The sequence below is a fragment of the Lathyrus oleraceus genome, chromosome 1 (genome assembly GCF_024323335.1).
Source record: "Lathyrus oleraceus cultivar Zhongwan6 chromosome 1, CAAS_Psat_ZW6_1.0, whole genome shotgun sequence".
In the NCBI taxonomy this organism is placed as follows: domain Eukaryota; kingdom Viridiplantae; phylum Streptophyta; class Magnoliopsida; order Fabales; family Fabaceae; genus Lathyrus; species Lathyrus oleraceus.
This window is the reverse complement of record NC_066579.1, coordinates 191,126,766-191,141,123: the sequence shown is the minus strand read 5'-3', so window position 1 is coordinate 191,141,123 and position 14,358 is coordinate 191,126,766. Positions and strand designations below refer to the sequence as shown.

The window sequence follows — 14,358 nt, the reverse complement described above, 5'->3', positions numbered from 1 at the left end:
GGTAGTTAGAAGGAAAAAGACCATTTTAGGATTTCAATAAAATGAACAAAAATCTAAAGAATAAGAATTACACCAGGGTATAAATACTATATTACAAAGATATAATAATAATAATAATAATAATAATAATAATAATAATAATAATAATAATAATAATAATATTCGAATTGTAGAACTTAGGATTTGTTTTCGAAGTATATAAATCAAACACTTTCCAATCTTGCATTTGGATTATATAATCTGAACCATGAGAGTTACAATGTTGATTTTAGATTTATTATTTTGTTGTCAAAAATTATTTGATTTTTTTTTTGTTAGTAATGACGGGAACAACATGTTGAGGACTCTATTATGAAAAACAGAGGTTTTGCTACTTTCAGTATTAGGCATGAGTGTACACATATGATACGTGCCAATAGAGTTAGATCATCTAAGCCACAATCTAATTATTAAGAGCCTGAGGTGCAAGAGGTTGACCATACAATTATTACCAAAGATGAAGAAGTGAAGTTGTTGGATAGGTTAGTTTGATACCCAACGAAGATTCTTAAAGAAGTTGAAAACACTAGGGGTCATGCACACTTCAACTTCCTCAAACAAGAGTTTGAGAGATATGTATTAGTTTATATATTATGCGGGGTGTTCATTTTCTAGAATTTGAACGCTTAAATATACTATTTAGATTCTAAAATCTAAAGAGTATTTTTTGAAATTCAAAATTCCTGGAAAGATAGGGGGTGGAAAAATTACTTGAATTATGTCTTTTACGTCAAACTCAACCCTATGGGCCAAGACAAAAAAAAAGTAAATTGAAAGCAAGACACATATCATAATCGGGGTTGTACTGTGGGATAAATTTTAGACGAAGGGAGTATTCTAAGATTAAATGGGAATACCTCTATAGAAAGAATATAAAGATAGAAAAAAATGAATGAATGGTATAACAATTATCACCATGCATACATTTGAATGAATGGAATATTCATAAGGTATAGAAAATAAGTGTCCTAGAAACCAAATATAACAAAGAAAGAAAATAAATAGGTGTAGTTCCTGCACCCAAGTTATGCCAACTTGATTCTTTATTTTATATACACTAAACTACAGTAGATATATAAAGAACATCTGCCACAAATAAAGAAAAAGACAATTAATTTGAGAAGAAAAAAAAGGAAAAGGTATAAAGATTGAGAAGAGAATAAGGAATAGACATAAGGATCAATGTTAAACTCTTTGTGCCATCCGGTAAAATTGTCGGAGTCTGAGTCGAATCTACAGAAGCTCCACGAGTTTGTGCAAACTCCTGAGTTTGATAACTTTAGACATAACCTCGTAAAAAGAGGAAGGATTCGAGGTTTCTTCATATTCATTTGTGTTTTCATACAACTTCCTCGTTGCGACAAAAAGGGTTAATGGAGAATTTTCCTCCCTCTACTTAACCTATGTTTGGGAGATAGGAGAACCGCAATAACCTATGTTTGGGAGATAGGAGAACCGCCAACCTCTGACTTATGCGGTGCTTGGCTAGAAGACTTGTCTGAGTTACGAACATTGTATTTTTCGTATACCATCTCCCGGTTCTCTGACCACCAAATTTCTGCTTGGTTCTCTCCAAATCTTCTCCGGCTGCAGTTACATTTACCATCAAACACGTTAAATATAAAGTTCAACTGTCACAAGACAATCAGAAGCAAAATATAACTTGGTTGCGTCGAGGATTTTTCTTACCTGAAGCGCACTCGTTTCAGATCTCTTGTTCCATCGTGCATGGCCACCAGTGTTATATACACACCAGGTTCATACTGTTCAATCCATTCTGCGTCAACTTGATTATTACTATTAGTAGCCAGTGCAGCATCTGTTGATTTCAAACCACTCTCATCATCACGGGAATTCCCGGTATCCCTACCTTCAACGATATCTGACAAGCTACTACTGCTTGACTGAATTACACCGCTGCCATTCGGCGATTTAATATCTGGATAATTGCCAGTCCCGTTAGAGGAAACAATACCCCGGATTTGCTGGTGGAGGTTAGTTCCATTGGCTCCTGGAAAATCACCTGCAGTTCTGAACAGAGAGGACTCAAGTCTTATGGAGGCTAAACTAGAGCCACTTATGATTGATTCTGCATCCGCGTGCTGCTCCCCGTTTGAATCCAGATAGTGATTTCCGTTTGACTCGAGACCATTCGGTAGGTACGCTTGTCTAATGTTCATAGCATCATAAACTTCAGGAGGAAGCTTCTCAGCTAGATCTTTGATCTGAAACAATGTTAAATGTGTGGAACAACAACACTATTCAGTACATGAAAGAAAAAGAAGGAAAATGCATGGTAATTTACTCAAAAAGACAACATCAAATCGATGTTAATGAGCTTTAGTTAAGGAAGAATCGATTGGGAGCACCCGAGTCTGATCTCTGACCAAAAGAAAATGCAAATCAGTTTTAAAATTTCATGCAACAAGACGATGAATGATAACCATTCCTCAAAAACTGGGTTCTAAATATCTTGTTACTGACATAAAAGATATAAATGTAAATGCCATATTTTATACAATGGTTTCATCAGCATGTTCCTTTTATGCCAATGAAAATGGTGAAAATTAATCAGAAAACAAACCTGTGACGTGAGTGACTTCATAACTTCTTTTGCAGCTTTTCTTTTAGTAGATTCCTCGGTAGCAAGTGCCATAGCTTCTTGAGTCTTTTTTGCTGACCTTTGAAGTTCTAATTCTTGCAGTTTACATCTTTGTTTCAGGTTCTCAACCTAATGTTATCTATAATTAGACTTTTCTTGATACTATAGAAAGTTCGAGAAAAAAGTTCAACGTATATTAAGAGAAATGATACTTTGACATACAAATTTGACATCAAACTTGGACAATTTAGATGTTATCGCGGTTCAAATATGTGGTTAATTGCATTTGGTGTATGGTTCATGAATATAGCAAGTGTTGCAACTCATTAATCATCCACCAACACAATTTACCTAGATTTAAACGCTACTAATCATGATTTTCAAATCGAGAAACACTATAATTCAGTGTTAAAGGGAACTTCTGCTACTTGATGCGCACCAAAAGCAAAACAAAAATGTACCTGAGAACGTAACTTCTGCACTTCTTGATTTAAATGTTCGTTTGTTTTCTTCAAACTATCAGCAGTATTTTTGGAGAACGAAAGTCCCGACATTGTTGGAATAGGCGTAGCTGAACGAGGAGGGCTTGATCTTCTAGAGAAAGGGGATGTCGATCTAGAACTTACTCTCGACGGTGTAATCACCAGTTTTGGAGTTGTTCTTCTCAGCTCAGCAGCAGTGGAGAAGACAACGTCTCTCAGCTGTAGCAAAGGGGTTTGTGAGTATAGTGAGAATGTATCAGCTTTCTTTCCTTGTTTGGCTGCCTTATTATCTAGCTGCTTTATCAAATCCATATTTGAAGGAACAACAGCCTTAGACAATCTAAGCTCAGACTTGTCTAACCTATCCTTGTTTTCACCTGAGAGACGCGGTAAAGTGTTCCTCCGATTATGATTGTTAGCTTCTGCAACCTTGCTCAATTTGGCATAACAAGAATCACACACACGGTAGGGCTTATCAGGGTTAGGAGACAGTGCCGCTCTTAATGCTTTCTTTGAACTACATGAATGGCAGTGCACAAGTCCACAATTATAACAATTGTGCCGCTTTCTAGTGAAGCCGAATGCTTGTCTACATGCTGAGCACTGAGACTGCTCCGCACCAGATACCCATTTATGAAGGCATATGGCGGCAGAGTAATTTGAACCACATGCAATATATTTCACATGTCTATCCTTCAATGCTTCAACCAAAGTTGGTGTTTTTCTATCTTCAATATCTCCATGACCTAATCTTCCGTTTGAACCTTTACCCCAAGTATAAACTTCATTTTTGGATGTTAAAACAGCCACATGATATGCACCACAAGCGATTTCTTCAACGGATTCGGACGCAATCTTATCTCCAACCAAGCATGGAAGCTTTCCATCAGACTGAGGATTCCCAAGCTGACCGTAAACTGTACTTCCCATGGTAAAAACTCGTCCGGATGTCGTAAGTCCTACTGTCAAACTGTGCCCACAAGCAATTCTTTGAAAATCATAATCGATTATAGCAGGCACACAAGTTGGTGTAAGCCGTGCCTCCTTGTCCCCATGCCCGAGGCGATTTTTGTCTCCATCACCCCAAGTAAACAATTTACCTGACGATAAACTAGCAATAGATTGTGTTGCGATAACCTCTACAACAGCTGCAGTATGCCATACTCCACATGCAACAGCTATCGTCCTCAACCCTAATAATGACTCCACTTCTCTAGGATATGAAACATTTTCCCTATCTCCATGTCCTAAGACACCGAAAGTTCCATCGCCAAATGTAAAGAGCTTCCCGGTTGAAGTAATCAAGGCTGTGTGCCATGGACCGCAAGCAACAAATGAAACTTGAAGGCCCTCTAATGAACCCTCAACTCTCTTTGGCATCCACTGACTAACATTAGAGCCATGACCAAGCAGCCCTGCATTATGAGTACCGTCACCCCATGTATATAGTTCCCCAGTCATAGTAACAGCACAGGAATGGAACTCCCCGCACGCAACAAAGTCAACCGTTGTAGAAGTCAACGCTTCAACTAGACGAGGTTGAACCACATTCTTCCCAACGCCGTGCCCAAGGCGTCCTCCCGATTCTTCACCCCATGTAAAAACTTCACCTTGCCTAGTGACTAACGAAGCATGTCTAACACCACATGCTATATGTTGTATGTCTAAAACTACATTAGATTCCAGTGGTCTCGGGAGAAGCACATCTGCCCTTGGGCTGATATAGTGGACGCTTTTATCGGCATCAACTTTCACGTTTTCGCAGATGATTTCCCCCCATATGTATACATCTGCCAAAGCATCATAGTCATCATGTGCAGATCCATGACTAGATGTGCTGGGGGCACTTGAAACACTAACACGAAAAGTATCATTGCTAGATCCTTTTAGTAGCATATTTGTTGAGTCAGATGGTGCATGTGACCTTTCGGTATTTAAGGTATTGTCAGGCCTAAAGGAGTTAGGTGAAGTATTTGGAAGACTCGCGGAAATGTCAGGAGAACTGATGTCTAGTGACGCACTAGCTGAACTGTCACTTGGACTATTGGATGTTAAGTCTTTGTTATCCTGAAATCAATTGAGAAAGAAAGAGTTATAAGCAAAATGGTATCGATAGAAATACAACAATTCAGAAAACTTGCATACAATCAGTTCATTTTTTCATTAAGAAAAACAGAAAAGGAAAATCACATCATAACCCTAGGCTATGCTTCGAATTAGGGCACCACCATCCCTGACCAGGGGGAGTGATCTAGACTTGTGTTTTCAGACGAGAACAACTAGATCTTTAATGTTTTGGGCTAAGAGATATAGTAGAAAACATTACACAAGTACACTACTAAAATGAATTTTAACTACAAGTTGGTGTGTATTTTACATCAAGATTGAGGCCCCCGTCACTCCATCCATCAATTTTGGACCGACCACCTTGACCTGAGGATATCAGTTTTTTGAGACCAGAAATCCACACGTCTGCCTCAACTTTATCTTTGCAAATCTGAAAAAAAAAACACAGAAATTATTCTAACAGAAAATACAGAAAACCGAAACAACAATAATTATGCAGTTATCGATGGAGTCCCATAAATAAACTGTCACTAACCAAATCAAGAGACCGCTTTCCGTTCTTATAAATAAGTGAAAAAGACACATAGTCCTTCTCAGGACGCAGGTACCGTTGGAAAACAGCCTGCACAAAGATCACGGAAAATAAAATAGAGAAACCAGGCATATAAGCTTATGGAACAATTTTTCGATATCACTTCACTAATCAACTTATAAGTACAAAAATCTTACAGTTCTTTGTCCAGGAATGATTCTTGAGACAGAAGATAGCTTTAGTTGTTTTTCGCCGCTGCTTGAAATCCAGATTAAAGATGATCCATCCTGCCATTTTAGATATTTTGTACACAGACATAAATATGAGTAAATTCCAAGTCAAGGGAGCACAGAAATGTATATAACTAAAAAAGCATACATCAAGTAGGAATTAAGTTTGACCATAAATACAGCTCTACAATATCACTACTATGTAGCGTTGTCACTAATCACACTAGTCACTGAAATGAGAAAATTAAGCTATTCGAGTAACAAGTCAGTATAGTTGAACTGAATCTAACAAAAGTATTAGTCGAACTGTCAGTTTATTACTGTTCAACCAGGTAGAAAGGAAACAAAATAGATGTTACCAAAATTTATAGTTTAACTTACATGTGAGAGTCTAAATGGACAAAATTTTGGTTTTCCCTTACGACCATATTTAAGTAGTTGAGCCCCCTTTTTCAAAGCAATCAACGCCTGCAGGATGAAAAAGTAACATCGTAAGCCAGAAAATAATATTATACATTAGATAGGAAGGAATGAAGAAAAGAAAGACTTTAAGAAGCCCTTTTTAATATATATTGTAATGTAAATTGTGTGAAATTTTTCATAAGAAATTAAGTAATACAACATTGACTCAAAAGTCCCAGTTCATTTATATTTTCATCAAATCTACAGGTTGGAAATGTTGCGCTTACTACAGATATTTCATTGTTGCTGCCAAATGTAAATAGCGTTTTGCTCAAATTATGTTATGTTACAGTACTGCTATAGCTTCTATATGAACACATTATACTAAACCACATATTATAGAAAAATAGTGGTTAATTAATATTATTCTACGTTATAGCTGCTATATGAAGATATTATACTAAATTGCATACTGCAGACAATAGCGGTTTGTTAATATTCTTCTAAGCTAAAGCTGATATTTGACAGCATTGTACTTCATACTTCAAGGTATATGATACAATAAATAAACAAGTTACATTGCATATATGCATCAAAATGAAGCCAAAATCAGAATCATGAATAAACCCATTGTTTGCAAGTAAGCAATTCAACCACAAGCCAAGAAGGTGTACGAACTCAACTTAGAGGAGCTGAAAGTTAGCTCTACAAAGCTCTACAAAGAGGCGAAGGGGGACTCAGTCCCGACATTCTTCACTTTTTTAATAACTCTCTGACCCTTAAGTTGTGATTTGTCAGCTAACTCGTTAGTTCGAACCAGTTATGCTTTTTGTGTTCTGAGTTGTTCTGAACCTATCTTGTGATTTATGAACTAAAGTTTAAATGGGTTGAAAATCACAATACTTGGCACATGTTTGGATTGACCATGAGTTTGACTGAATCATAGTGTGCCGTCATGATTTTAGAAAAAGCTACACTTTGGAGTTTCAACTAAACCACGGAGCCGCCGTGATAATCGTCACACTCCCGTGCATCCAAAAATGCACATGATAAGAACAGGACAAAACTTTTAATAAATACAACAAAAACAGCAGCGCTCTCCATTAGTGCTCCCTCATACACTCCTACAATGTTGTCAACTGCAGATCGCAGAAAACACAGGTTTGGTCAAATTCTGAGACAGAATGGTGATATATTGCCACAATAGCTGTTATTTGACAATGATTTGTCCTGAATAGCATATCACAGAACAATAGCAATTTGTTCAAATTCTATTATGGAATGCTACAAACTTATGTTCCGTTGTTTAGATCAGAGTTATTAATCCCGGATAGCGGGGCGGCCGACCCCAAATGGGATAGCGGGATAACTTTTTTGACTAAGTATATGAATAATCTACCTATATATTTAATGTAGATTAAATAACGTTTTGGACTAATTATATGAATAATCTACATATATTAATCCCATAATCAATATATTTAAAAAGAAAAAAAACAATGATACAAAAGAAAAAACAACCTGAAAACGAATAGGAAAACAATAAATATAGAAGAATAGGATAGAGAACAAAATAGAAAACAGAAGTAGAGAAGAAGGAGAATAGAAGAAGAATAGAGAGAAGCTTGAAGCAGTTGAGGCGGAGGAAGAATTAGGGCATAAGAAGCAACGCGCGAAAAACACGAGAAGCACCGAACAAAAGAAACGCGATGGAGAAAGGTGAAAACACGAATGAGAGAGGAGAAAACACGAACGACTATAATAAATTTTAAAATTTTAAAATTTTTTAAGGGTTAAAAGGTTTTTTCGCACTCTAAAAAAGCCCTAAAAGCAGAAAACCGCTCCGGACCGGGAAGCCCTCCGCTTCCGCAACCCGCTATCCAGCTTTCCCAACAGCTATCCAAAACTAGGATGCGCGTCACTCCTCCATAGCGGAGGGTTGCCGCACCGTGAGAGAATCTCGGGATAGCGCCTGGAGCGGCCGCTATTAATAACTGTGGTTTAGATTAATTAAAAAAGGATGGAATGGAGCGGAACCTCCGATTTTTTGTATCATTTTTTGTACCCTCTGATTTGGGAGGAAAGACAAAATTGCTCTATTCAATCATGAAATAAGCAAACAATGGAATGACATCTATATTCAATTCCGATCAGTTCCACTCTGCTTCATTCCACTCCGCACCTACTTCATTCTACTCCATTCCGCCCTGCTTCATTCTACTACACACCAGCTTCATTCTACTCCGTTCCATTCTACTCCGTTCCGCTCTGCTCCATTCCACTCTGCACCGCTCCATTCCTTTCATCTTACAATATCCAAACATAGTTTCAAAGTGCCCACATACTATTCCAAACAAAAAACAAATACAGAAACATAACATTCTTAGCCAAAAAAAAAACATCAACCATTTCTCATATCACTACAAAAACTAAAACAAATAATATAAAAATTGAACTCAAAGTTGGTAAAATACACACCCAAATGTGAGATTGTATCACTACACAATATATCAAAATTCCAAAAACATCATTTCGTGTATTTTCTCCAAACTAATAACCATTCTAGAGAGAGAAAAATAACTCACTTGCTCAATATTACGATCAGCATTCCCGTAGTTAACAAGATCTGCCATTCAATGCAACAGATTCACCTAACCACCACCACCCTCTCCGATCCCTAACCGGAGCTCCGGTCATCATAAACAACTCCAACCACTTCTTCTCTCCAAAACCATTCACCTTCGCATCAAAACCAAAACCTCACACACTTTTTATTCTCGCTCTACAACACAAACGAACCACAACGATTCACTCCTCTTCACGAAAAATCAAAACCCCAAAAACTCCATTGATGATTCCAAGTCAAACCAAGTTCTTCTTGTTGTTGTTGTTTTCAACTCACAAAATTGACTTGGACCGTTACAAAAATCGACTCTTGAACCGGCTGAACCGTATGACCGGGTTCTTATTGTGGTTTCGTAAGAAAAGGGGAAGTTCCGGTGACGGATTAAAACGGCGGCGAAGGAGAAAAAAAAAGAGAGAAAAGAAGAAAATAAAGAAAAAATGAAAATGAAAAACAGAAAGAGGTTTTAATAGAGAGAATTGGAGTACATAAAAAGTGTAACTAGTCAAAGCTGAAGAAAAATAAACAAACAAGTAAAAAATACTAATAATTTCTATTAAAATAAATTATTAATGTCATATTTGATTATTAAAATAGTTGTGTTTTTATTAAATGTTATTTTAAATTTTAAAATAGAACTTAATTCTATTCGGATATTAATTTGCTAATATTTAAAAGTAAATAGTTCTTTCCTGCTGCATTATTCCTTCATTCTTTTGGAGGAAAACAAATTGTTATTTTCTTCTAAAAATGGCAGCACCATAAAATTGGAAAAAAAAATTAAAATAATTATATTTTTTAAAAATAATATCAAAATAACACACTTTAAAAAAAAATTATCAATATAGAATTTTTTTTTAAAATAACCAATATTTTTAATTTAAATTCCTAAATAACCTATTTTTCAAAAAAAATATCAAAATAATTACTTTTCCCTAGTTATGCGTCAGTTGAACTATCGCATCCAACTAAACATCAAAGGAGACGTCCAGAGCCTTCGCGCATGCATGCATAATCAATGCATGTAGGCGTCACATTTATTGACGCATGCATGTGTGTATGCGCCACATACATTGGCGCATGCATGTGTTATGTGTTATGTATGTGTGAAGCCTAGTGCATTTGCGCATGCATGCTTTCGTTCTTCTATAAATATCACATGTGCATCTCCCATATTATTTCACACAATTTCTTAGCATCCTTCAATTTCATCAATCTCCTTCAAAAAAAAATATGTAATCATGTCTAAATACATTCACAAGAGAAATGTCAATTTAATCTTTTCAGCAGTCGCACCTCTAATAAAGATTCGACTTTGGAATATAGATTCGTTTGAACTTCTTAATTGGACGTTGCACTGTTGGTTATATGGAGAAGTTGCAGATGGTGAAAGGATTAGAAGAATTCAATGGCTTGAGTCCACGTTCAACCAAAATGGAGAAGTGTGTAAATGGGTGGATATTAAGACTGACAGAAACGTTCACATGATGATGTATAATATATTCAAAATTATTTTGATGGTTGTAATCGTTTAATTATAGTAATGATATTTTATTTGTTGTAGTCTGTTGTGTTGTTGTTTATGTGTTGCTTGTGTGTTGAATGTGTTGTATTTGTTTGTGATGGTATTTCCTCACAAAGTTATCATATGAAATAAATATTATTTTTAATTTCAAGCAAAAGAGGTACATGTAAAATTAGCCTGTTGTGCTTGTTCCAACACTAGGACAGTTAGTACGATTGTGACCGGGCTGGCGACATGAACTACATAATCGAACTATTTTGTTCGTCATGTCCATTTCAGTTCGAATACGGTGTTGTTTGGGTGCCCCTTTTTCTTTCTTCGCATAACTTCATTCTGTCAGAGAATGTCCCCTTGATATTCAGGTCAGTAATCCTCTTTTGCAACAACTGAAAAACCAATTTTGTAAACATTGGATAGGCTTATGACTTTGTAAACGTCAAATAGTAAGTAGGATGGATCCCTTCGAACCTTTGAACATGTCGCAATGACATGGGAGCAGGGCATACGAAATACTTGGAACTTTCCGTAGTCGCACCAACCTTTATCTAGTTCCACTCTGTATTGTCCCATCGGCATGTCTTCATTATGATCCATGGACTCAGCAACATTGTATCAACCTTTAGTACGGTCAAACACCGTAACCATGTATATGTTAGCTTTGGCAGCTTCGTGTCTAATGAATTTCATTGATGCATCACTAAACAACTGCCTAGATTGCGACACTGAACTCTATTTGGAACGTCTGGTCTCAAACAGCGTCCTTAGCCTGAAATATGTTGCTTGCACTAAAGCGGTTATAGGTAGGTTTCAAATTCCTTTGAAGACAGAGTTCATTGATTCCACAAGATTTGTTGTCATGTGGCCCCAACGTTGATCGTTGTCGTATGCCCTAGTCCACTTCTCCAATGGAATACTGCTGATCCACCGTATTGCATATGTGTTTGACAATCTGATGTCTTCATTGTAGTATTTGAAAGAAGGTTCTGTTAATGTGTATCCTGCGTTGACAACCTTCTTCCGTAACATTTTGTCGTTGATCTCCCGCATAAAATTTTGAGCGATACGTCTAATGCAGTAGACATGCATCGACGGAGGATCCTGCCAGCCATTATCAATGTTTTTGTAGACACTCACTATTGAAGGGTATCGGTCAGAGATCAAACATAAGTTAGGTTGAGAAGCAACGTGCAATCGAAGAGTTTTTTCCATCCTTCGGCAGTCTCCCCTTCAACTAGTGCAAAGGCGATTGGAAAAATGTTGTTGTTTCCATCTTGTGTCGCTGCCATCAATAGCGTTCCGTTATATTTCTCGTACAACCATGTACCATCAATTTGTATAATAAGTTTACAGAAAGCAAAACCTTTGATGCATAGTTGATACGCCCAGAAGAGACGGTGGAATATTCCATTTCCAATAGCATAAGTCCCGTCTTGGGTATACGTCGACAACGTTTCCAACTTGACAATAGTCCCTGGAGCATATTGTTTAAGTGACACCAAGTATTTTGGAAGTTGTTTATAAGACTCCTCTCAATTGTCATACACTTTTTCAACCGCCTTTGTCTTAGCTATCCAAGCCTTCTTGTATGATGGAGTATAGCTGTATTGTTTTACAATATGCGATATTATTGTACTCACCTTTAACGATGGATTGTCGCTAATGACAGACAAAATTCCATCGCATATTAACTGAGAGCTAAGTTTTTGATGGTCTTGCATTGGATTCGTGAGCATGCATGTGTGAACTGGACCCATGGATCCAATCTCCCAAGAATCACTCCTCTTCCGGTAAGAAGCTGACAATCGGAAAAGGCAGCACTCATTTCCACAATAAAACTCGTACCTCATTGCATTAGTTCGATTAACTTTATAATCGGCTGATAGATCCATGTGATACTTTTTAATAGCTTTTACACAATCTTCTTTTGTGTGAAATGTGTCTCCTTCTTTCAATGATCCTTGAATTTGCACATTAGGATTGTAAAATATATCTGATCAAGGTTCATCGGCACCCAAATTCAAGCTTGTCATGTGTTGAGGTGGACAATATACATGACTAGTTCGTAATGGCTCCTCTTCTTCTTCAGCGTTCACTATTGAATCAAGCAAATAACTCGACTTCTTCTTCTTCCTCATCAACAACATTGACTTCAGCTTGTTCGTCGTCATCAATTTCTCAAAGCACTTGTGATTGATCAATGAACTGAGTCACTTGTTGTTGTTGTTGTGGTAATATATATAACTATACATCGTTGTACCCAGATTGTTCATGACTGACAAACATATGATGAACATCGTCATCACCTCGAATCTTTAACTGATAAGACTTTACTTGGTTGTCTGCAAACCACACCGGATTTTTATATATGATTTGGCTCACCTGACTACACTGCAATTTCTTTTCTATTCTTTGTTTCAAATGTGAAAATTTTGATATTCGATTTATTGTAAACCGAGTTGCTTCTGTGTTGCGAAAACAAAAACCAAATAATTGATGCTCAAATATTTCACCTTTGGTATGGGCACTGATCATGTAATATGGTGAGGAAGACATTTTTTTAAATGTAAGTTTAGTGTTTTTACTGATTTGTATGGCTATTGATGGTGAATGCATTGATCTGTTATTCGCATGCAGTTAAATAGGGGAGACGGTGTATGTAGTGATCACGCAATTGATCTGCAAAGACAAGACAATGCAATGCAAATAATCCATGCAGAGACAAGATAATACAAAGCATGCACCTGCAAGGAATCTCTGCCCTAAGAATCTTTGCCCTAACACTACAAGCATGCGCCTGCACACAAGGAATCTTTGCCCTAATAATCCAAGGCAGACGCCCTTTTCAATGGCGCATAAAGCAAGGCATGTGCCCAAGCCTTAGACGCCTCTTCCTTGCATGCATAAAAAGGCATGCACGTGCCACTAGCCTTGGCGCATGTGACCATGCATGTCATAAAGCAAGGCATGCGCCCTAGCCTTAGGTGCCCACACCTATCTCACATGCATGCGTCATATCTCATGCTTCACATGATGTATATCTATTCACATGTTGCAACACTAACTCATCTATAAATAGAGCAGCAACTCACAACACTCAACATCTGCAACACTAACAATCAACATTTGCAACACTTCACCTTTACAACACTCAACCTTTGCATTACTCAACATCTGTAACATTATGTCTCTATTGACTATGGGTGATGAACACCGAGGAGCAATCGACAATATCATGATATTCGTATGTTATTACTTCTTCTTACTTATTTCTTCTTACGTATTTTGTACATATTTTTTAATTATCTTTTTATTGTTTACTACTTCTTCTTACTTATGTTTTATTAAGACCCAAAACGATTTTGATGTCGTGTACATGAATATATACCCCATGATCCTTTGATAGAACCATATATTCAAGGATGCGGTTTTGGTAATCTCCTCAATATAGTCTCAGACTCGGTTGACTACAAATTTATTCTTGCTTTGTTAGAGAGGTGGAGACCCGAAACCTACACATTTTACCTTCCTCTCGGTGAGTGTATCGTCACACTTGAGGACGTCTACATGTTGTTGGATCTACGTATCAATGGTAAGACCGTAAATGGTAGAGTTAACCATGATAACTCTATTTGCAATGAATTGTTGAGTGCCCTTTGTGTGACGACCAAGTTGCGGGAGAGACTTCTGATCAAGCTAGGGGTCAATGAAACCTTAAACCGTAAGTTTCACCAGTTCAATCTTCAGTCCGATTTTTAAAACATTGGTATTTTGATATATTTGAATTAATTTATTTCAAATTATATTTTTATATAATATAAATGTGAGTATATTGTAGAATTTGATGGGACTCATTTTA

General features: G+C 36.9%; 1 protein-coding gene across 1 annotated transcript; it reads right to left on the bottom strand.

Moving 5' to 3' along the window:
* Nucleotides 1-912: 912 nt before the first annotated feature.
* Nucleotides 913-9,437, bottom strand: LOC127126976 (PH, RCC1 and FYVE domains-containing protein 1). The gene is made up of 9 exons (XM_051056053.1): nt 8,940-9,437; nt 6,334-6,420; nt 5,920-6,009; nt 5,726-5,812; nt 5,501-5,620; nt 3,103-5,190; nt 2,624-2,770; nt 1,729-2,264; nt 913-1,626 (listed from the first exon to the last, which is right to left on the bottom strand). Exons 1-9 carry the CDS (start codon nt 8,985-8,987, stop codon nt 1,473-1,475), a joined length of 3,357 nt encoding a protein of 1,118 aa, XP_050912010.1. The 5' UTR covers nt 8,988-9,437; the 3' UTR covers nt 913-1,472.
* Nucleotides 9,438-14,358: the final 4,921 nt, after the last annotated feature.